This window comes from Leptidea sinapis, chromosome 4, assembly GCF_905404315.1.
Source record: "Leptidea sinapis chromosome 4, ilLepSina1.1, whole genome shotgun sequence".
In the NCBI taxonomy this organism is placed as follows: domain Eukaryota; kingdom Metazoa; phylum Arthropoda; class Insecta; order Lepidoptera; family Pieridae; genus Leptidea; species Leptidea sinapis.
In genome coordinates this window covers 15,317,707-15,344,104 of record NC_066268.1, presented here as the reverse complement: position 1 = coordinate 15,344,104, position 26,398 = coordinate 15,317,707, and the positions used below count along the sequence as shown (strand labels likewise).

General features: G+C 38.2%; 1 protein-coding gene across 1 annotated transcript in view; it reads left to right on the top strand.

The window, feature by feature from the left end:
- Window positions 1–245: 245 nt before the first annotated feature.
- Window positions 246–26,398, top strand: part of LOC126979914 (protein Wnt-6) — a 67,071-nt gene continuing 40,918 nt past the window's right edge. Inside the window, exon 1 of the mRNA XM_050829508.1 lies at window positions 246–471. Coding sequence (XP_050685465.1) covers window positions 410–471 — 62 coding nt within the window. The 5' untranslated portion in view covers window positions 246–409. The remainder of the gene's footprint in view (window positions 472–26,398) is intronic.

The following is a 26,398-nucleotide window of genomic DNA, read 5'->3' as shown; positions in this document are numbered from 1 at the left end:
TGTTATAAAATAAACCGTACATTTTTAATTAAAACTTGAATCGGACCCATAAAACATGTTATTGACATTCGACAGCGATACCAATTTAATTACACCCCAAAACAGGCTAATATATTAATCGGTAAGCGTTAATTTATTATCGCCCACACACATCCCCACTTATCTAATACAGAGCCTAATTCGCGAAATATTGGCCAAAATAGAGCGAAAATCGTTAAAGCGTTGCTCGTGCGCAAGGATAGCCCGTATCGTCAGTTGCGTTTGGTTCTCTGGACGAAACAGCACGTCACGCTGCCGCGAAATTTCGGTACAAAACGAAACGAGAACAATTTGCACGCTCAGCTATTTGTTTTTCAAATGGAGTTTGTGTAGAGAGGAGAGGGAGGGTAGGAGTGATGACCCGGGAGACATGCGGCCGATCCTCATCGCGGCTTGCCTGCTGCTGCTAGCGCCTATCACCGATTCTTGGTGGTGAGTCTTGACATCAACGAACGTTTAATTAATAATAATATCTTTTTATTTTCTCCTCACAAAAGATTTTAAAAATAATCAGTATATTAGTGTTACATTTTTAACAGCTGATATTCGTAAGGAGTTTGTCTGAAGTAGGTTGACCCTGTATGTAACCAGGACCTCACCCCTAGATTAATCCCTAAGGACCAGAATTTGTAAAACATATATAATAAATAATAACATGGTATACGATGACTTTTTAATGGCTCTATATTATTGTTTAATATTTTATATAATAACACAGATGTAGCATTAAAAAATCTGTAATGTAAACTTTATTAAGAAAGCTTTACTAAAGGCTTTTAAAAGAAAACTAGATGGGTGGTTAGTTCTAAATATTTTCAAAGAAATCATAAAACTTTTGTTATTTCCCAAACTTTAAACTAAATAATTAATATTATGACAAACTAGATATTTAGTATAGTATATATTAAGTATAGTACAGTAAGTACATTATTTCAAAACTCTAGATTAATCCAATACAGAGTTTTCCGCTTGGTATACTGCGTAGTTCAACGAAGTTATAGTCTTTATATTTGAGAGCTTATTACGTTTAAGCATCTGTTCAGAAACATTTACTGAATGAACTGGAATTATTATCAAATATAGAATTCAAAACGTACTCTAATTAGAATCTGAGTTACTGTGGTATGTATGTATTTGTTTGATAATAATTATTTCTCTTAAAACATAGGTTTACAGCAGCTAGTGGCCGGAGTCACCTTTTAGGCAAACAATGCCTGTACAATATGTTATGTTTTTAAAGTGATAACCCTGACTTCTAGGATTAATACACAAATAAAATTTGAAAACAAAACTTTATCAACGATGCGGTATTCGAACCAACCGAAAGTTGAGCAGGTTATCAACTGTAAAGTAGATCCTGTAGATGAAGCCACAACCTGAAAGTTGAACAAAGCAAACGGAATTTTATAACGAAGCTGTACTCGAACGGTTAGCTCAGTTGGTTAGAGCACCGACACGGAACGCCGGAGGGCGTGGGTTCGAATCCCGCATCGTTCATAAAGTTTTGTTTTTCAAATTTTATTTGTGTAAATAATGCCTGTACCAGGTATCCCCGCTCTTCCATTTCAGCAATTAGTAGATTTGATACTGTTTTATATAAGCGTGGCTAAGTATTAACTGAAAAAAGCGAAGTTCGTTTCGATATTTTAATGTTGTACAGTGACAAATAAATATATAAAGTATGTACTTTATGATTTACGGGTTCATTATTTAAGAAACGGTTTTGCTAAATTTGGGTTTTAAAATTCAAAATGATCATATGCAAAATAATATGTGGCGTGTATCATAAATTAATTAATTTATATTGATCGCACTCACACAAGTTAATTAGCCCCAAATATTACGGTATATTACGCAGAGTCTGCTAAGATAATAAGAGAAAGATTATTTTTTTTATGTAAGATCACCGCCGCCCCCACAACACCAGAGGAATCAAAGGAGCGTAGCGCCTTTAAGGAAGGAATTATATTTTTTTTAATGAAAATACGGTACGAGACGAGCAGGACGTTCAGCTGATGGTAATTGATACGCCCTGCCCATTACAATGCAGTGCCGCTCCGGATTCTTGAAGAGCCCAAAAATTCTAAGCGGCACTACAATTGCGCTCGTCACCTTCAGACATAAGATTTATTTCAATAAACATTCTTAATCATACAAAAATACATATAAACATACTGATATAACGCGAAGACAAAAATTCATATTCATCACACTATAAATGTTTGTACGTACCGGGATGCGAACCCAGTAGCCCTATTTTATTAAGTCAGGCTCGCGAACCACTGAGCCATATGGGTGGGTCATCGTGATGATAACCATTCTCTCATATCTTCCATTAGTGGGAGTATCTGTAATCCAAATTGTCTTTTTTGTTCTACAATTGAATTGAAACACTCAATGCTACTACAGGATCGCTTGACTTCCGTAGGCAATGTCAATGAAATTCGAATGAATTCAATTCATAAAGTATAAATGTTAGGTACTATTTGTATGTCATATAAAGTTCTTAAATACGAACACACTTAAACTTACATAAATACTTAACATCCATGACTCGGAAACAAACATTCATATTTATCATATAAATGTTTGCACCTGCTCGGATTCGAACCCGGGACCTCTAGCTCATATTCTGTAATTTTGAATTAATATATTCTTCTTTTATGATTTCGTTATGAACATTTATTGTTTAAACTGGTTCACATTATACTTTTACTTTTTAAATTTCAATCTGGACTCATTTGTAATAATTTTTTACAGACGATGAGAATGTATTTATGTAATTAATGTATTCTGGCACGCGTTGATAGGGTCCTATTGTAACAAGTAGCGATATTCGCTACATATATTAACGATTATTATTAAGTGGTACCTACAAATATATTTAGGTATTCATAATGATGCAGAGATTTCTTTATAAGAAGAGGGGCAAACGGGCACAAAACTCACGAGATCAGAAATGGAGAGGCAACATAAATGACATGAAGACGAAGATGTATTAGACTGGATCATGTAAGAGAGTCTTTCCTTCGATACTTTTTCCCGTGACTTTGTTCACGTGGAAGTACGTTTCTTTGTGATCCCGGGTCTTAAGCTTTCATCATAATTGCTTGAGTAGTGAAGCCCTGAAAAAGAAACAGACTGTTCCGCTGACTGTTTTTTCCTCTCTAATAGGTAAAAAAAAATATAAGTTTAGTATGTACGGATGCGACATTAGTAGGTAGCATATCAATTGATTTTTTGTAGGAAATCTCTACAAAATGGTTAAACAACACAATATAAAATTTTACATTATTCAGCTGATCTACAATAAAAATAAAATAAAATATGTATTGAGTCTATTTTGCTACAACTGGCCACCAGATGGAGCCGCTGCATAACTCAACCAATATGAGAATTACCTGAACCTTACACTTTGCTCATAGAGAAGTGTCAAATTTAATAGTAAGTACCTACACTCGCCAAGCGTGATTTTGAGCGGGATAGCTTCGTATAAAACAAAACAACCCAAGCGGGCACACACGCATGGCCTTTTAATAATTACAGTACCTAAGTAAGCTGTTTATAATATTAGGTTAGAATGTCATTGATATGAGTTTTTATATTGTTTAGGGCTTGGCACCGACTTACAAGCTATCAATAGGTAGCACATACGAATAATAGTATTTTATTAATATTAAAGGTAAAGGTTTGCAGAAAATGTGTATTTATTAATTTTTTACTAAGTTATTTTATACTTTTCAGTTTTTGAAGTCGGTTTTTTTATCTATCATATGTTTAAGGATTCGATTTTAGCCAGCTGAATAATTATCCAAAAGCTTTCACGTTCAAAAAAGCCATTCATTAATTCAAATTTTCAAAATACTAAGGAGTTAATTTCAAACGTTGCTGTCTGTTTACAACTTGTGAATCAAAAATGATTACATTAAGAATGGATTCGCTTTCCTTTTGTATCTTGCTGTATCTTTACCAGTGGGAGGCTCCTTTGCACAGGAAGCCGGCTAGATTATGGGTACCACAACGGCGCCTAATTCTGCCGTGAAGCAGTAATGTGTAAGCATTACTGTGTTTCGGTCTGAAGGGCGCCATAGCTAGAGAAATTACTGGGCAAATGAGGCTTAACATCTTATGTCTCAAGGTGACGAGCGAAATTGTAGTGCCGCTCAGAATTTTTGGGTTTTTTGAGAATCCTGAGCGGCACTGCATTGTAATGGGCATAGCGTATCAATTACCATCAGCCGAACGTCCTGCTCGTCTCGTTCCTTATTATCATAAAAAAAATAGTTTTTCTTCTCATTTCCTCGCTTTGTTTGTCACTATGATTATTGCTGTTGCTCTAAAATAATCTCTCAATGATTTTAACCTGCTGAATAATTATCGAATAGCTGGCACGTAAAAAAAGCATTCATAAATTCACAAAATAACTCAACATCGACTCTATAATCGCATCGCTTTCGAATAATAATAAACTTGTAATATCCATCGCATAAATCAACGGATAAAATTCAATAAAGTTATAGTCAGGAACCTCCACGGAGGGAGTTTAATTTGCAATTAATCAACTTGAGATGAATTTGTCCGTTCGAGCACGATTAACGAAAATCGATACTCGTTCGACGAGCCATTCTGTTGGGCAGTTTGTGTTTCTTTCGAGTGGAGGGTCACAAGTTCGAATAGTTTGTCCAAGTTTTCAATAAAGATAAATATATTCGATGGTGGCACATTATTTTTCAATAGTGGGAGGATTTCTAGGTGCTGTGGCTTGTAAAATTACTGAGCTTATGGGATTTAACTACTTATTTCTTAAAGTGACAAGCGCGATTTTGGATTTAATAAAAATACTTATTTATAATCATTTATTTACGGTGTGTGTAGATTGTATGCATCTACTGTAATAACTCGTGTTTTAACGTATTAATTTACATTTACTTTTTTTGACTTATTCGTGTAAGGCATTGAGTATTTGACTGCGATGAAACTGTAAATGTTGATTTAAAAGAGTGGCAATGAGTTTCTTGCCACTTCTTCTCATCAAAGCTCAAACTCAACCTTTACCAGTGGGAGATTCCTTTGCACACCAGTGGGAGGCGGGAGGAGATTTTGTGAAGCATTAATGTGTAAGCATTGCTGTGTTTCGGCCTGATGAGCGCCGTACCTAGTTAAATTACTGGACAAATGAGACATAACATCTTATGTTTCAAGGTGCCGAGCGCAATTGTAGTGCCGCTCAGAGTTATTGGGTTTTCAATAATCCAAGGCTCTGCATTGTAATGGGCATGGCGTAACAATTACTACAGCTGAACGTCCTGCCCATCCCGTTCTTTATTATCATAAAATCCCACCTTCGCATAGATTTGAACAAGAAATACTGCGATAGTTCTATGCGCCTTTTAAATACTATAGTGGCTATTCAACCACGTAGGAACTATGACCACATGATGGATGAAACTCAGCAGTGATTAGCTGGAACAAACGGCAGACAAAATAAATAAATAATTAAATATATATATACTAGCTGACCCAACAGACCTTGACCTGTACCTAATAAATAAAATACTGTTTTTTATAAATTTGTCAATAATATTTCATAACATCAAAAATTATTTCGTAAAATATGCTCTCTGTCGTTATAATAAAATTGTTTCACAGCAGAACTGTCAACCCGCGCGTCAATAAATTGTCTCACAGAAAATATGTCTATACAAAACAAATATTGGAAATAAAATAATTATGGGTTCCAAATCGAAATAAAAACTATCCTATCTCTCAAGTTGGACTGAACTGCACTCCATGAAGTAATCCCCATTTAAATCCGTTCATTAGTTTAGGAGTCCATCGGTGACAAACAACGTGTCACGTAATTTATATATATTAAGATATAACCACATTATAAATGTCAATGAATCTCTACACAAGTCGTAGACGGTATCGTGGGATCAAATAAAGGTATGATTAACAATGTATTATTTAACTTGGAAGTCATCATTTAGCATTGCCATGGCTAATTTTTAAGTGTGAAAAAATATAAATACAAATTTAATTAATATTAAATCAAGAAAAAAACGTGACGTATAAGAAACTGTATGTCTTGATAGATTTAGTAAGATATTGTTATTTCACTTAGCACACTTTTAAGTTAAAATTCATTGTATATGTAGATAAGAAAATTCAAACTTAAAAGTTGTAAATTAACGAACCCGCAAAAACCTGCAAAACTTCCATTAATTTCACTCTACTTTTCCGCTTACGAGTCAACCTGCTGGTCAATCATTTCATTAATGTCATCATAATGGTGAAAAATGACTCAATATTAGCCTCAGACTTTAATAACACACTCGAGTACACACACGTATATTTTCAAATTTCTTGCTTCTTATCTCCACGATGTATCTATATGACGGTAAAAATAAACTTGTAATGCCCTGAGGCTGTTGTTTAGTGTATTTTCGACACAAATTTTATAATTTAATATCTTGTTAGGTAAGGATATACATTGATATATATACTTAGTCTGGCCGTAAATACTGTTACTATTAAAAATAAACAAAATATTACATTTGAATTTGGAATCTGTCATTTTTATATGATTGTTCATTGAGTTTTCTCATTTTGGCGCCAATACATTGTACAATATCTTGCGATATTAAAATGGAGTGGGGTGATAAAGTGAAGCGAATCGCTGTGATTGCATTACACAAGGTAGTTATGGAGCCAAATGCAATTTTTCAAAACTCTCCATACGCTTGGTATTAGTAAAATGTTTGTGTATTGTGGGCTACTAAAGGTACAATGAGACCTCCTCTGTTTGTGACAGAAAAAGTCTGGCCGTCAACGTAGAGTTTGTACGAAAAAAGCGGTCAAAGCAGTAAGGGAAAGAATTCGAAGAAATCCTGCCTGAAAGCAATAGATTTTATCTCAGGTGATGAAGATAGCACCTAGAACCATGTCACCTATTTTAAAAGGTGGCTTAGGACTTGCAGCCTATAAAAGACGTACTGGTTTTTTCTTAACTGATAATTTAAAAAAAAATAGGGTGTTAAAATCGAAACAACTCCTGAAGCGGTACGCAAAGGGAGGTCACAGAAAATTTTTGTTTGCGGATGAGATTTTTTTTTATTATTGAGCAATATTTTAACAAACAAAATGACCGTATTTATGCTAAAAAGCTCTAAGAAAGCTTCCTTATTAGTCGGCAGTGTGCAACGTGGGCACTATCCGACTTCAGAAATGGTTTGGTGAGGTATTAGCTACGAAGGAGTGACTGAGCCATACTCTTGTGAAAAAGGTATCAAAACATCGGCATAAGTGTATCAAGATACCATTCTTGAGAAGATAGTGTAGCCCCTTAACAACACCATGTTCAATAACCAAGAATGATCCTTCCAGGAAAAAGCATAAAGCTCGGTCTACACAGTCTTGGTTGGAAACGAACGTTTCGGACTTCATCAGAGCTGAAGACTGGCTGTCGCTCGTCTAGCCCCGATCCTAATCCGCTGGATTATGATTTATGGTCAGTTTTAGAGAGTACGGCTTGCTCTTAACGCCATGATAATTTGGAGTCCCTAAAACATTCCGTACGATTGGCAGTGAAGAATTTTCCGATGGAAAGTGTGCGTGCTTCTATTGATAACTGGCCTCAACGTTTAAAGGACTGTATTGCAGCTTCGAATAAGCTTTTTATCAATTTTTTTTATTTATGTATTCAACTAAAACACTGTAAAAGTAATAGATGTTATTTGCAACAGAAATTTATTTTTCTTTGTTTCAGTATTTATGGCAAGACTAGGTTTATATATATATTTATGATGGTTTAAGGCAGGTCCAATGGTCAGGATCAAGTGGTTGTCCATTACTTGTGGGCGTAGCGTTCCCGGCATGCGCGTGCGACACAACCGCTTCGCTCGATTGCTCCTCCCTCACTGCCTGCTCGGCGCTTGCCCGGCGCCCTATCTCGATTCTCGACTGCCTCGACTACACTCGCACCGCAACAAGATATATATATATATATATAATTAATTTTGAGACATTAAATCCCTTTATATATATACCAAGACATCAAATAAAATGGGATTTACTCTCTCAAAATTAATTTCGTTAAAATACTTTAAGATGTCAATTATAGCACTACTGCACCGAAACAAAAGACGCAAACACTCATGGGACGGTATTTTCAAGACTGTAATTGCTACAAAATAATCATAATCACAATCTAGTCCCTGGCTATTCCGCTTTTAGATATTAGTTTTAATGCTGTGAAAATAAAAATCATTACTGGGCACCTGCTGTTGAATGCCTATTTATATTGTATGGGTATAGGAAATGTTCCTGATTTATTTACTGTTTGAGGGTAGATGACTCAGCTGATCATACCTTATTTGACTACCAACTGTGGGTCTGAAAGAAGGCTACATTAGCCGAATGAAAAAGGAATACCTCAAAAGACTGGAAGAAAACGGGCTTTGGATGCTCTCAGCGATTGACTACTCGACATTAATGACGAGACTTGCACGGGAGGTCCTATTGTTGAAGAAAAAGGAAGAAGAGGGTATGGAAATTTAGCTGCAAGCAGAAGTATAATACGCGACGTAGCGATAACGCTGTCCTGCAGAACTACGTACCAGAGAGGGGAAGTATTTAGTGCATAAATATCCCACATTGCCGGTCAAACAGTGCCTGGAGGTTATCTTATTGAAGGCTTTCCCCCTCTCACCGAAAAAAGGACCAGTTTTAAATTCAGATTCAATTATGAAGCAAATACTAGATACACGCTGTATGTATAGAGGTCGTTTGAGTTATAAATTGTTTGCCGCAACTGCACTACAAATGTTGACTTCTAAATTAATCACGTTTTTATTTTAATGTCTCTACTGGGTAATGATGGATAGACGAGCAATTAACCGTGGTAGAACTGTGTCAGACTATTTCCTAAGTCGACTTCTTATATTGCACAATATTATGATTATTCATTTACTAGATGCAAGAACGAAACTGATTGCCATTTCTTTAATATTATGTTTGGGATTTAAGCACTTAATTCATGGATTTATCATAATCTTGAACCAATTAACCTTTTTTTGGAAAGGAGAAAAGTATATTTACGTTTTGAAGACGTTGTAACCCCTACCGACTAAAAACCTCCTCAGTGCTGATAACCCTAAAGGCTTTTACAGCGAAGTGGGTGGGGGCCTTAGAGGCCTTTTTGGAGAGGATGAAAATACAAACAATTAACCATTAGAAACCAAATCTAAGAAGAATGAGCTTCCTTGTGCGGTGTTTCCGGGACAATACGACATAGGTACCTTCAAAAAAAGCGCGTACACCTTCCTTAAAGGCCGGCAACGCTCTTGTGATTCCTCTGGTGTTGCAAGAGAATGTGGGCGGCGGTGATCACTTAACACCAGGTGACCCGTACGCTCGTTTGTCCTCCTATTCCATACAAAAAAAAAAGAACATGAAAAGTTACAATTGTCAAATGATTATAGCAATGCTTTTAAGGTATTTACGACGTAAAAGTGAAAACTGAATGAAAGAGTGATACAAATAATTCAACCAAATAACTTACCTTTGCATTATTGAAAACGATGTTATTTTTATTACACAACAGGTAATATTTATTTTATGAAAACTTGCTATATCTAATCTATAATAGGTTGAAATTCTACACAAGCAAAGACAATTTTTTTAACTGTCTGCTAATATTTTTGCAAAATAAAACAGCGCATTTGTTTTTTGTGATAATGTCTCACTTAAAGATCATACTTAGAACGACATGTGACGATGTGACTAGACCAATGAAGCATATAATAAAAATTAATTCGGTCTTCGGAAGTCAAGTGCTAGTCAATCCGCCGCTAGCATAGTTAAATAAGAAGAGAGTTTGCCCTGTACTTTCCCCGGGGCATAAAAAGAATAGGGGAGTCCCAGTCCCATGGATGTCGTAAGAGGCGACTAAGGGCTTTTTAGAAATGGGAGAGTCACGCAGCCGTCTTTTGACGTCAGCACAATCGGGCCAGACTCGTCCGGGTTAATTACCACACTCGCACAGAATACCGGCGTGAAATAGCGGCCTAGTGCCGCTATGTTTCGTATAGGTTAGTGTCGAGGACCGGAGGCCATTTCCCCCCCCCCTTCCCCAACAAAGATTATGAAAGCGGTCCCTAAAGAGATAGTACCCCAGGAGGGTACCGGCTCTACCGGAGTCGGAGAATCCCTCCCCGAGCACTCTAGCTCGGGCTGCCCTTCGTATTCTGGGGAGGGCACAGTACCGCGCATGACCAAGGACAAACGAGGCAGTAACACCACGGCACCCCGCTCCACACTCAACGTGGACTTTTGCAATATCAGGGTAATTCACTCCAACTTAAACGCCGTCCACCACCACCTTGAGACGGCGAAGCCGGCCTTGTGTTTCCTTACGGAGACGCAGATATCTGGCGATACGTCATATTTAACGTACCCCGGGTACAAAATTGAGCACAATTTTTTGCCTCATGCCGGGGCATGTGTGTACGTTAGGGAGGATATCTGCTGTCGCCGTCTCGGCAGTTTTGAGGGTAGGGACCTGTCCACTCTCTGGCTCCGCGTAGATTTAGAGGACCGCGTCCGCATCTATGCGTGTGTCTACAGGTCCCATAGTGGTAACGCAGAAACCGATCATCTCATGGGCTGCGTTCAAGCGGCAATTGATGACGTGCTTGCACAGATCCCCTCCGCTAAAATTGTAGTCTTGGGTGATTTCAACGGGCACAATGCCGAATGGCTTGGATGACGTACCACAGACTACGCAGGGTGATCTGTGCATAATTTTGCATTGGCGTACGGTCTGTCCCAATTGGTTTCGTCGCCAACGCGGCTCCCGGATGTGGATAGCCACATGCCGTCCTTATTAGATCTTCTGCTGACTACACATCCCGATGGTTACCAGGTCATTGTCGAAGCCCCTCTCGGAACGTCCGACCATTGCCTGGTCAGGAGTGTAGTGCCTATCCGACGCCCACGTCGCAGACCACCAGCGACCCGCCGCGTTTGGCACTACAAGTCAGCAGATTTAGATAGGATGCGTTCCTTTTTTGCATCCTACCCTTGAAGCAGGGTTTGATTCCCTTCGGATGATCCTAGTGCCAGCGCCGTTGCAGTAGCCGATGTGATACTACAGGGCATGGATATTTTTATACCAAGCTCTGTAGTACCGATCGGTGGCAGATCACAGCCCTGGTTCGATGCGTCGGTTAAAGCAGCATCTGACTGCAAAAAACAGACGTATCGAACTTGGGTTGCGGCGCTGGGCACAAAGGATCCAAACTGCATAGTTCTTAAGAGGAAATACAACCGTGATTCCAGATTTTTTAAGCAGCAAATCGCCCGTGAAAAGTCAAAACACGTCGTCAAAATCGGCGAGCAGCTTTCCAGTTACCCGACCGAAACACGCAAGTTCTGGTCGTTGTCGAAAGCTGCTCTTGGTAACTTCAGCCAGCCGTCCATGCCGCCGTTGCACATGAGGAATGACACCCTGGCCCATACGGCAAAAGAGAAAGCCGATCTCCTGTGCGCTCTTTTCGCCTCCAACTCGACTCTTGACGACAACGGAAAAACACCGCCGACCATCCCGCGGTGTCAGAGCTCTATGCCTGAAGTACAGTTCAGACAGAAAACTGTTCGGCGAGCTCTGTTTTCGTTGGACGTCAGGAAGTCGAGCGGGCCGGATGGCATTTCTCCAATTGTGCTTAGAACGTGTGCCCCTGAGTTGACGCCGGTGTTAACGCGTTTATTCCGGCACTCTTATTCCAAAGGCGTAGTCCCTGACTCATGGAAGTCAGCCCTTGTCCATCCGATCCAAAAAAAAGGAGACACATCGGATCCGGCAAACTACAGGCCTATTGCTATTACCTCCCTGCTCTCCAAAATCATGGAGAGCATAATTAGCCGTCAGCTCTTGGTATACCTAGAGGGTCACCAGTTGATCAACGACCGACAATACGGCTTTCGCCATGGTCGGTCGGCAGGTGATCTTCTGGTATACCTAACACATAGATGGGCTGCAGCTATTGAAGGCAAGGGGGAAGGCCTGGCAGTTAGCCTGGATATAGCGAAGGCCTTTGATCGTGTATGGCACAAGGCGCTCCTCTCTAAGCTTCCATCATTTGGGCTTCCCGAGAGCTTGTGCAAGTGGACCTCCAGCTTCTTCACTGGGCGCAGCATACAGGTCGTTGTCGACGAACATTGCTCGAACCTGAAGCCCGTGAATGCTGGAGTGCCCCAAGGCTGTGTGCTATCTCACCTTTGGACACCTCCAACATTCATTGCCATGCAGATGACAGCACTGGTGATGCCGTATACACGGGCCATGCACGTCTCTCCCGGGAAATCGTCGACCAGTGCCGGGAGAAACTTGTGTCTTCTATCGAGTCCTCTCTTGAGAAGGTCGCGGAATGGGGTAAATCGATTCTTGTAAATTGTCCAATTTAACCCCCAGAAGACTCAAGTTTGCGAGTTTACCACTAAAAAAACCCCATTTGTCGCATCACCGCTCTTCAACAACACTTCCCTAAAAGCCTCGCCTAGTATCGGAATACTGGGTCTTAAAATCTCGAGCGATTGCCAATTCCGTGGCCATCTGGAGGGCAAAGCCAAATTGGCTTCAAAGAAACTGGGCGTCATTAATAGAGCACGGCAATACTTTAAGCCGGCCCACATTCTAGCGCTGTACAAAGCGCAGGTCCGGCCACACATGGAGTATTGCTGTCATCTCTGGTCTGGCGCACCCCAGTATCAGCTCGATCCATTTGACCGCGTGCAACGCAGAGCAGCTCGAATTGTCGGGGACCCAGTACTCTGTGAACGGCTGGATCACTTGGCGTTGCGTAGAGACGTCGCTGTCATTGTGTGTCTTCTACCGCATTTATCACGGGAGTGTTCCGAAGAGCTGTTTTACCTAATTCCTGCCGCCGAATTCCACCTTCGCACGACACGCCACAAGTTAGGATATCATCCTCACCATCTGGATGTGTGGCGGTCCTCCACAGTGCGGTTTACAAGGAGCTTTCTTCCACGTACTACAAAGCTGTGGAATGAACTTCCTTGTGCGGTGTTTCCGGGACGATACGACATGGGTACCTTCAAAAAAAGCGCACCTACCTTAAAGGCCGGCAACGCTCCTGTGATTCCTCTGGTGTTGCAAGAGAGTGTGGGCGGCGATGATCACTTAACAACAGGTGACCCATACGCTCGTTTGTCCTCCTATTCCATTAAAAAAAAAAAGTTCTAGAAGTAAGACTTTTATTTGTAATTGAATGGCGGACTTAAGACATAGCGCAAATATGGTGTAACCGTATTCCTAACTTAACTAACAATTGAGACAAAAAACTAAATGGTCAAATTATATGTAGAGGTAGTTGGTGAGTATTGCATAGTATGTAGATGAACATTATTTTTTGTTATTTGGTTGAGTTCTCGTGACAGGTATCGTCATGCTCTGCATCCACTGCTTGTGGCGACGACGTGGGGCGGGATCTTTCCTTCTCAAAAATATATTTACCAGGCTCCTTTGCACAGGCTACATGCTGACTAGATTATGGGTACCACAACGGCGCCTATTTCTGTCGTGAAGCAGTAAGCATTACTGTGTTTCGGCCTGAACGGCGCCGTAGCTAATGAAATTACTGGGCAAAGGAGACTTAACACATTATGTCTCAAGGTGATGAGCGCAGTTGTAGTGCCGCTCAAAATTTTTGGGTTTTTCAAGAATCCTGAGCAGCAGTTTATTGTAATGGGCGGGCGTATCAATTGCCATCAGCTGTACGTCCTGCTCGTCTCGTTCCTTAATATCATAAAAAATATTTTCGAGGGAGGCGATGGCTAGTCCGTCTTGTTACTGAGAACTCTGCTTCTTGTTTTTTTAATTTAAGTAATAATATTTTCTATAATTGTTAATAAAATGTTCGCGTTGTCTGTGTGTCTATTGATGCATCTACTGTAATCCTGTACATTTTGTTACGAAACAACTTTCCTTTGCAAGGCATTTAGTATTTGATGTTTGAGTATTTTTGTTGCAACACTTTACATTTTATATTTTAATTGGAATGATTCGTAAAACGATGAAACTGTAAATGTTAATTTAAAAGAGTGGCAATGACTTTCTTGCCACTTCTTCTTGTTAGCTCAACCTTTTCCGAAGTGGTGGTAATTGTAAAAAAAGAAAACTTTGAACATTCATAAGTGTCATTCCTTGACCTGCATGAATAAAGTGATTTTGATTTGATTTGAGACTGGAATCACTTAAGCGGCTCCAACGGTAGTAAATTGTCTTACCCACTCGGATCTGATTTATTATTTAATTAACAGATCAATAACCGGCAATGTAAAACCAAGTATGAGCGTCAGATAAAACTCATTTCCTCTATTCATAGCTTATCTGAATTCTAATGAGTAGTGTATAAATAATATAATACATCCGTATCAAGGCTCAGATATTATGGTAAGTTAAAAGTGCCTTTTCATTGCTACTAAAAAGAAGGTCTCTATCCTGATAGGCAGGAATAAGGAAGAAGAAGATTAATAAGGTTAATCAATAAGTTATTTGCCATATTTTGACGTTATTTTTCATGAAAATCAGTGACGGAAGAGCTAATAACCCATCTGATGTTGAAGGCCATCTACCAATAACAGGATAATTACTAAAAGACTAGAATAGAATAGAAATTCATTTAAGTGCCATAGGGAGTGATAATAACATAATATATTGCAACAACTTGGTAAACGTCATGATACTACATCAGTTAATAAAAGGGCTGTTTCATTCTCAACATGACGTCAAAATGCCAAAGACCACCGGCATGTGACGTCTGGCATTCCACAACCGCGCAGAAATTAAATGCCCCGCACGGCCACTATGTGGGATCAATTACAGACTGCTGTTGTCCCGAACCGATAAGACCTTCAAGAAAAGAGCATACTCACTCCTTAAAGGCCGATGACATATCTTTTGACAACTGTTGTTGCGGATATCCATGGGGGGTTGCCTCACCACTCGCGATTCCGTGAGCCTCTTGTATAAAAAACCAATGCAAGCGGCGTTACGAGTAAATCATTCCACTACGAGATTTGTATTGAAACGGCACCAGTACCAAGAATAAGAATCCTGGTATGAAATGGATGATGTATGAGGAAGACGCGAGATAAGTGTATCAGTACGTGATAAACAGAAGCCCATATCTTCATCTCCTCCTCTAGAAGACAACCGTGAAAGTCTGAATGTAAATCATGGCAAAATCACTCAATCCTACTCATCCATTGTCTCTATCTGTTCTGCATTGTTATTAGCTCCGTACTCTAACAGTAAGAGAGAGAGTAAATAGTCCAAATCGCGGAAATAGGTATAAGAAAAAACTTACAAAATGCACTTAAATTGTCGAATAAATCCCATTTAATTTTGAATTTAGATATTGTAGAATTTCATCAACTTATACTATGGAGCCTCATACTAGGGAGCCTGCCCACTATACCGTGCTATACTCTGACCGTGCTATGAAAGTGTCAGACATGGATAGAAATACGAAACGGACAACTTTTCCCACTAGATCGTTTCACCAGAGAATAGAGACGCTCCATGCATGCGACTTCAAAAATGAACTCAAAATCATGATCTACCTAAAAACACTGGAAACGATATGCAAATTCTTGATATTATAGTTTTGCGAGGCAGCCATCTTGGATTTCCCAAATAATCTCAATTTCCTTTAAAACAGTTCCGAGAAATCTCCAAGTCATTCCTTTTACTTCTATAGCTTTCTTTTGCTGTCATTTGTGAGATGTATATCCGTCCTAAAATTCATATCGCACTCGGAATAAAAAACTTTCTAAGCCTTTTCTCCCTCGTGACTGAGGATCGTGTTCATCGTCGGCTGAAGATGCTGAGACACTTAAGAAACTTACCAGAACTTAAGTTCCGCTAAATCGTGTTTTTTTTCCATACAAGTGTGGGAGATTTGTATAATGACGATTGGTTGACGAGTTAAGGCATGGAAACTTTAAATCGTCCACGCGGACGTCGTCGGAGACAGCAGCTTGTGTATAAATACAGAAATAGTTATAAAACAGTCATGCCAAATAGTCGTAGCATCATCATACGAACGTAAGCAACAAAATTGTAAAGCAGCTTTCCCATTCAATTTAGTGTTTCTGGGACAGATTGAAATGTGTACGGTTATTAAATGTTTACGAGCTGAGTGATTACGCTTTACTCGGCGGCCTACCAGTTGTTGAGTAATGAGCTAATAAATTTTACGATTGATAGATTAACTTGATCGCCATTATCTCGTATCTTTAATGTAGACTTGGTACCGAAGGGACACTTCGTAATATTCTACTATTTCGTAAGCTTTTCAAGTATTTAACGGCGATCTCACTCCGACCAAAGTTGCATGACGTGTTCAGAAAGTCACTTAGTAAATTTTAACAGGAACACCTACATAACAGAAAACAATGACAATATTTTATTTTCGACATCTGCTGTAGCAACTTAATAATTTATATATTTCATAATTTCTTTAAATGTTATTAGTAATACTATTCTTATTGCACACTTTGGGGCACATTTTGTCCATCTCATTTTATATTTGATTTACCTAATAGAATATAATTATTTTATCATTAAAATATGATTTAATAACTCTTAAGTCCTCCGCCCCCACCGCATCGCCTCCCCACTTGTGTCGCCTATTTATCGCGAAGATGTTCTACTTGAAGATTTTAATTTACTTTGCTTCATACCATGATTATTATTTGCTTTTATTCTTGAATTATGCTTTCTTGTTCTTCTTGAATACTTCAAGAATCTTGGTTTATACTTTCCTTAGGGCAAATTTGCTAAATTACATAAGGAGCACCTGTTAGAGTATTAACTGCTAATATAGAACAAAAGATTAGTATACAAGTAAATATATTTGGCGTCTAGCAACTGGAGCACTTACAAAGATGACAAGTGATATTATAGCCCCAAAGAGGTCGCCAGTTGTAAAAAGTAAACAAATTGACGAACTTAGCATTGGATTCGATTACAATCCTTGTAATCGTTTACTTTATATTAGACGACAGAATACTAACGTAAGTCCATCTCAACTAATCTTTAACCAGGCTTGAACCTAATATTGAAATGAGCGGAATAAATTACGACATGGGAACCTTAATAAAAAAGCGTCCAGTTTATTACAAGGCTGGCAACGCTCCTGTTTATGACTTGTGAATTAAAATTGTTTACCGTAACAATAGATACGCTTTTCTTTTCTTTCTTGCAATATCTGCGATAAAGACGTTCTTCTAATGCAAAATAATGACTGCCAAGTTAAATAGCTTATTGTTAATTTATTTGGCTTTATTTGATCTCCGAGTAGTGTGGCTATAAATTGACAATCACAATGTAGTTAAACACTAGCCGTTCCCGGGGCGAGACAAGCAGGACGTTCAGCTGGTGGTAATTGATACGTCCTGCCCATTACAATGCAGTGCTACTCAGGATTCTTGAAAAACCCAAAAATTCTGAGCGGCGCTACAACTGCACTCGTCACCTTGAGACATAAGATGTTAAGTCTCATTTTCCCAGTAAATTCACTAGCTACGGCGCCCTACAGGCCGAAACACAGTAATACATACATTACTGCAGAAATAGGCGCCGTTGTTGTACCCATAATCTAGCCGGCATCCTGTGCAATGAAGCCTCCCAAATGGTTATCCATGTTTTTTAAATTTCCCACTGGTGAATACAGTTTAGATTGCTATCCTATCGCTATAAACCCGATAGATAGAAAGCAGGCAGTCGTGAACCAGAACCATATACGAGGGGCGGTCAAAAAGTTCGCGGAATGGCGGGGTTGGCGGGGGTGAGGTCGCTCCTCCAGGTAGCCGCTACTTGAGTAACTCATAATTACTATATATGCCAATTTCTAGCCTAATTGGGTCATTAGCTTTCGAGTTACAAACGAGTGAACAAGTAAATCGGGAACAAACTAGCCACTATGGAGAAAATTGAACATCGCGCCGTCGTAAAGTTCCTCACCAAACAAGGAAAAACGCCTCAAACTATTTTGCAAGAGATGTTAGCTGTTTACGGAGACTCTGCTCCTGGTAAAACCATGATTTACAAATGGCACGGCCTTTTCAAGCAAGGAAGGGAGTCAATTGAAGATGATCCTCGACCTGGACGGCCCATTGAGGCCACTACGCCGGAAATCATTGAAAAAGTTGAAAAACTTGTATTGGAAGACGGAAGGTTGAAGAAGAAACAACTTGCAGCATCAGTTGGAGTATCAGAAACCACAATTTTAAATATTCTTCATCAACATCTTGGCATGAGTAAAGTGTGTTCAAGGTGGGTCCCGAGAATGCTCACGCCGCTGCAAAAACGTGAGCGCGTCAACTGTTCCCGCGAGTATTTGGACCGCTGTGGAGAAGTTAGGGAAGAAATTATGGCCCGAATTGTAACCGGTGATGAAACTTGGGTTCACCACTATGAGCCTGAGTCAAAGCAGGAGTCGATGCAGTGGCACAAAAAAGGCACACCACCCCCAAAAAAATTTAAAGTGTCGCAATCGGCCGGAAAGATCATGGCGACTATTTTTTGGGATACTGAAGGTATTCTTTTGATCGATTATAAAGAACGTGGTGTTTCTATAACGGGAGAGTACTACGCTTCCCTATTGGACCGATTAAAAGAAGCTATTAAAGAAAAAAGAAGAGGAAAACTGACAAAAGGTGTACTCCTTTTGCACGACAACGCGCCCGTTCACACGAGTCATGTTGCGACGGCTGCCATTCATCGATGCGGTTTTGAACAACTACGCCATCCACCCTACAGTCCAGACCTGGCCCCTAGCGATTTTTATTTATTCCCAAAGATGAAGAAAGAGCTGCGTGGAAAAAAATTTAGAGACGATGATGAAGTCAAGTCGGCGATTTCGGCGTATTTTGACGCCCAAGACAAAACCTATTTTTTCGACGGTATTAATAAGTTATATGCCAGATCCCAAAAATGTATTCGTGTTAAGGGGGAATATATTGAAAAGGAAAAATAACATAATGTATCATTTCATCTTTTTTCCCAGTCATTCCGCGAACTTTTTGACCTCCCCTCGTATAAACCTGGTTTGATATTCATTCAAGGGGTGACAATGAATGAAAATGTTTGCGAACACCAGGCAAGGCGCTAACTCGCGACTCGTTACGATTAGCGATGCCATGACGACCTAACTGTAAATATAAACACCCATTACAACTACAACACCTGAACAAACTAGCTAAACAAATCTCAACTCTGTCCCTCTTGGAATAGGTAAGCTGCGACCGCATGCTGAAGGTTGGCTTCACATTTGTCAACATCCAGCAATGGTTAGAGATAGTTCTGTCACATTGTGGTGAGTAAACACTTTTAAAAGTTGTATGAGGATGAGCAATGTTGTCGCAAGGTTTTAGTGAACGCATCATAGATGCTCATGTTAGTGTTTGTTGTCGTACAGAATTGGACCCGAAAGTCGTCTTTTGTCAACGTTTAAACTTATGAAATACTTTAGGACTGTTTAAGTGTTATTTGTACGGTGTTTGTTGGTAAAAATTGAATCCGAAATAGATACCTTTAATGTACCCAGTATATGGGCCATTTTAATGGCTGAAAATCATTTATGCAGCTGAGTTTAACCTGTATAAGTTACAAGATTAGTCTGGAAATGAAATTTCTGCAGCATTTTCAAAATAATCTTTACAAATACATAGTCTTCCTTTATTAACTCAATTGCTATATATACATTTCTTAAGTTATATTTCTTTTGGCGCATTAGGAAAAAAAATCCAGAGTGATATTTACGATTTTTCGTCACTCAAATTCAAAATCACTTTATTCATGTGGGTCACGGAAACACATATGAATGTCAAAAAAAATTTTTTTTCCTATTGAATCTACCACTAAGCTTCGTAAAGGGTTGAGCTAATGAGAAGAAGTAGCAAGAAACTTATTGCCAATCTTTTAAGTCAAGATTTAGATTCTCATTGCTTTACAAATCATTTCAATTACAATATAATATGTAAACTGATGCAACAAAATCTGCTCATGATTTAATTTCAATTACAATATAATATATAAAGTGATTCAAGAAATGATGATGAAATTCAGCAACCTGACGTTAGCTGGTCAACTAGACCATTTGTTTCATACTTCAGCTTTTTTACGCTAAACAAGTATTACCTCTTGTGTACGTACATAAGTATGCACATACTTTTTTTAAATAAATCTAGCTTGCCTTTCTACCGTGGTCGTTCATGCGCTGGGGTACTTCAACTATTCACGTTCTTGCCAGCAGATTTATGGGTATCATTAGGTTGATTTTGAGAAGCCCAATCCAAATCCAAATCTTTATATTTTGTTTTGGCCAATTGATGAGCTTTGACCATCATCGTAATATTTTTTATTATTAGGTACTTTTTTAATATAAAACCCGAAATAATCATCAAATAATTATATCACATAGTATTACTGAAAACGCATTCGATAGATTTCAATGAGAGCCTGATGCTTGAAATAAAAACGAGCGTCGTAGATTGTCAAAGTCTTCTTCTAAGCTTAAGCTATATGAAGCAACGAAAATACCTCGTAAAAGGAGTGGTTTTCCCTCTACCAGGCGCAATTAATTACAATCCTCACTTAGTGTTACAATTTCTTTGATTCTTTGTCTATCGAATGGTACGTATAATTAAACTTTGGATGGCGATGATAGATATGTAGCTACAATCCCAAGCTGAATACCCATACATTGCTATTATTAAATTTTTGCATTGTTTCGCACTATTAAAGCAAATTTGAAGACATATTCATGTAAAAAATCACTAAGCGAAGATTTGCTCATAGCATATAACCCTGAGTACCTACTGAAAATATTGCGAGATCTTATAAATATGAAAATATGAAGCCTCTTGCTGCTAGACAACCGATGAAAATAGGCCAGGTTTATTACATTAGTGTGCGTGAGAAGCTACGTCTTCCACTCGCGATTTGTATGACATTTTGTGTTAGTGTGCGTATATGGCTCAAAATAGAGGTTCACTGTTAACCCCACTTTGTTTCGACGTTTTCACAGCTTTCACAGTATATCTAGACGTATAAATGATTTATGATTACGAGTCCGATTCAACTAACACCAACTAAAGATAGCGTCAAATAAAATCAAACCAATCAAAAATTAAAATCAATCAAATCAAAACCTTTTTATTTGAAGTCTCACTTCTTTAATGTAATAAGTTGATCATTAGTATTGTTTAATTTACCTTCAATGTAGTCTACAAGTTGTGGGTGGGTATCTTTGTTCGAGTGACATCACCTTGAAAGCATTTCTCGTAGGAAATATCCAATAAATATTATAAAATACTATATTTAGCAGGAGTGCAGTTTGTACACATATTGGTCCTCCGCGATAATTGTTGAGGCGCTCTACGCTACGCACAATGAAGCACTGAATTGTATGTCAAAGATTATTCTGCAGATATGAACTTTATATAATTATGAAATGATATGACTTATGGAGTTTAATACAGAAACAAGGCTCAGAAAAAATTGAAAAAAACAATGTGCTTCTTATTTCCATAGATTTTTTAGATATAATGCAAGTGATTTCCGTTATGTTCTGTACTTGTCTTTTTTTTATGAAAATAAGGGATAAGATGAGCAGGACCAACAATGCAGTACCGCTTAGGATTCTGAGTGGCACTACAACTGCGCTCGTCACCCTGAGACATACGATGTTAAGTCTCATTTGCTTCCACATTACTGCTTCACGGCAGGAATAGGCGTGCCAATTCTCTTGACAGTATCTGGAATAAATAAAAGTTTTTAAGGGCGGAATAATACTGGCAAGAGCCATAAATGTATTATCGAACATAAATACTGATTATAAAAATAGGTTAATTAATTCTTGTTAAAACACGTGCCAAAGATCTGTTTTGAATTGAGGTTGAATTTTTATGTAATTATAGTATATAGACAGAAAACATTAAGTCACCCTAATCTTAATAATAAAATGGAATGGGTGGTTTTATGAAACTACCGTAAAAGTGAAACTTTTTTTCACATTATAGACATTTAACTAAAAATTATTATATATATAAGTCTATACACTACACGGTCAGCTGCTGCGAACTATAGGGGCCGCCCGACCGTCACGCGACATGCAACACACAGACTAAAATGTTTGAGACGATGTAATAAAAGTTTCACTTTAATAAAATATTTTTCATCCATTAAACGGATTGGCGACGGCTGCTTCCTTTTCAACCACACATACAATTAAGTAATACTACTGCTACTGTCGGTGATTCCTTAGTATCGATTTTAGGTCGAGAATAATTGTCACACAACACTATTTCTCCCGATTATTTTGTTTGAATTTGATTAAGCATAATTATATATATTTAGGTTGAAACAAATACATAAGTATATATAATAATGTACATAAATTCGAGCGCACAAAATCGCGTCCCTGCTAAACATATATGCCGCTTCTGCGCTTCCTAGCGTCTTGTTCTTTGATGCTCTGCTTCACAACGACACATCGGTTAGCGATAGCACGCTAAGCGATGGACAAACATGCGCGGGCGGCCCGCACGGTGTGCGACAGGGCATCGCACTAACTCCGAGGTACGGTGCTAAGTGAACTAGTTCCACAATATACCACTGTCGACTATTTTGTCCTCCCTATTTCATAAATAGCTCTATATTGTAACGGTATGTTCTTGTTCAGTTTGAATTGGTATACTATCTCAATAGTTGTGCGATATAGGTCTGCCTTTCTAGCAACGGGGTGTAGGTTCGATCTTTGCTGGGAACATCATTAATTTGTCCATAACTTGGTGATTAGAAATGTTTTGCCATGTAGTTGAAAGTAGCTTAGTGTCAAAGCCTTGGCACTCGGACAATGTATAGAAGAGTGTTTGTAAGCTTGTAAAATATACTATCTATATAGAGTGGCGAGCTCTATGCCTAAAGTTCATATCAGACTGAAAACAGGTCAGCTCTACTTTCTTTAGATGTTAATAAATTGAGTGGAATGAATGGCATTTCTTCAACAGTTACTTCACTCTTACCTGCTATCTACAGCCTATCACTTCGTTGCTCTTCAAAATCACATAGATATCAACCGCCACCTCTTGAACTACGCTGATGATCAACAACCAACAGTTTTTCTGAGTTCTGGTAAATTTGACTAAAAGAAGAAGTCTTCGAAATTAATCTGGATATAACGTCTTATAAGGCCTTGGATCAGACATGTCTAATATCCATAGATTAGGAAAGATTTTAGCAAGTAGACAAGCTTTCTCACTGGGCTTAGCATTTAAGTCGTTGTCAATATAATAATAATAATATTGACAAACTTTTACACAAATTATCTTGCCCCAAACTAACCATAGCCTGGGTACAAGACAACGATATATTTAATACAATATACTTACAACATACATAAATACTTGTAAACATCCTTTATTCGGAAAGAAACATTAATATTCATCATATAAATGATTGCACGTACCGGGATTCGAACCTGGGACCTCTAGCTTAGTGGTCAGTCACCATTCACTAACCGGTCACTAACCATTTGGCTATATGGGTCGTCAATATCAGTGATATGTTGGATGCATCCAATATGTTCCATGCATTGCTATACCATTGACAGAACTGAAAATGTAGTATACACCAGCTGCATGGCTGTCACTGGAAATCGCCGACGAGGGTCGGAAGAAATTTTTATCTTCCATAGAGTCCGTCTCATGAAAAGGTTGCAGATCGGGGTAATATTACCCTTGATCAATTTAACCAGTCGTCTTATCAATTTAAAAAAATCAGTTCACTTATCACATTTCCTAGTATTGTCATCATTGCCTAGTATTGGGGTTCACGATATTTCGAGTGATTTCCAAATACAAAGTCATCTGTTGATACCAGCAACCGAATTCACCCGACATTACATCAATATTCCCACCGCATCATGTTCTCTCTAGGCGTTCCACAACTGTGCGTTTTGCAAGGAACGTATTGTCTCGCACAATTGTGGAATCAATATTCAAATTCAAATATTTTTATTCAAAATAAAATTCAAAATCACTTATTTAATGTCAAAAACTACCAACCAGTCAAAATAGACTGCCTCAGACTCTTTTTTTTATAAAAATATGGATTACAATGTAATATCGTACAATAAATAATACTAAATAACAATACAATAAATAATGAGGTTGTTCGCTTCATTCCCAGTCTGTAATATCATTAAGAAAATCGGTTAATGCTATAATAACCTTTCCCGCACAAACGTTTTCAACAATTCTTTTAAATTTCGTAACACATTTGTTTTGAACTTTTTCTGGGATCATATTGTAGAAGCATATACATCGCCCTGTAAAAGACTTACTATCTCGACTTAACCAAGTAGTAGGCATAACAACAAGTTAATGTTTAATCCTCGTGCTATATACTTCCAACTTAAAGCGTGGTAGAGCATCTCTTGACCCCGACTCTTGCAGATGTTCGTTGCCTAAACAATTCTAATACATTAGTCTCTTGGCCATTTGCCCCCTTTTAATAAAAAAAATTATGCAAAGCCAAATCAGCTGAACGTCCTGCTCGACTAATCCCTTATTGTCATAAAAAAATAGCCTTCGAAGAAACTGGGGGTCATCAGCAGAGCAGGACGATAGCTTAGTGACTTCAAGTGACTCGGGCTCGTAACTCGTTTGTCTTCCTCTTTTATATCGACTACAACAGCTTAATGAGCAACAGATGTCATCTTGTATATCCAGGATATATTCTTGATAATGTAACGTATACAAATAAAATTTGAAAAACAAAATTTTATGAACGATGCGGGATTCGAACCCACGACCTCCGGCGTTCCGTGCCGGTGCTCTAACCAACTGAGCTAACTGGCCGAGTACCGCCTCATTATAAAATTCTGTTTGCTTTGTTCAACTCTCAGGTTGTATCCTGTAGATATTTTATTTGTGTATTAATCCTAAAAGTGAGGGTTATCACTTTAAAACTTAACATATTGTTTACATTTACAAGAGCAACATCTCAAGTCAATTTCCTAATATGCAAATATTGGGGTTGAGCAGGTTATCAACTGTAAAGTGGATCCTGTACAAGAAAGCCACAACCTGAGAGTTGAACAAAGCAAACAGAATTTTATAACGGGGCGGTACTCGAACAGTTAGCTCAGTTGGTTGGAGCACCGGCACGGAACGCCGGAGGTCGTGGGTTTGAATGCCGCCATCTTTCATAAAATTCTGTTTTTCAAATTTTATTTGTGTATTAATCCTAGAAGTGAGGGTTATCACTTTAAAAACATAACATAATGTAATGTATGTTCATAGGCACTTAAGTGAATTTGCTAGAAACTGTCATCACCATAATGTTAACACCAGGAACAGACATAAACTTATGATGCCTACTACTAGGTTAACTCGAGTTAGTAAGTCTTTTGTGGGGCGATGTATATGCTTTTACAACAAGATCCCAGAAAATGTTCAAAACAAAAGTATTACGTTATTCAAAAGAACTATTAAAAAAGGTTTGTGTGGTAAATATTACTATAACATAAATTCTTAATGATACCAAAGATTGGGAGTGGAGCGACCGCCCTCTATGGCTATTAAATAATAAGTTTAATTGTACAATATTACTTTGTAAACATATTTTTTCGATGAAAAAAAAAGCCCGCTGAGTTTGTTGCGCCCATTCTTCTCAGGTATGTGGCTTTTTGGAATGGGTGGTAGTTTTTGACTTTCAATAAGTGATGTCACATTCTATTTTGAATAAAAATATTAGAATTAGAGTTTGAATTACCAAATATATTCCTAATAAACTTAAACAGTTCGTTATTTAGCACTCAGACGTAATAAGTACCAGCTACCACTAAAAACCAAATTATAATAATTATGTTTTTAAATAAAAGAACAAAATTAATTTGACAGTCTCTATACAAAGCAGTTTTTGTCAGCATCATATTTCCTAGGAACTTTGCACAATACAATATTTATAAACTTATAAATCGTATAATTTATTGATTAATTGGAAAACGGACGGTCATACACAATAGGAATCAAACTATGGAGTTTTTTGTTTAAAAATATGGCTTTTTTTGTGGTCATCAGTGTATTCTTAGTAGAAATCAAATAAATTTAATTAAATACCACACAAACAGCTTTGCAATTTATACAACTGTAAAAAAGGATATTTATGTTATGCAGATAAATATGGTGCCTAATAATTCTCTAAATACTATTTATGAACAATCAAAGTTCGAACAGTCAGTTTTACTAGTGGGAGGCTCCTTTT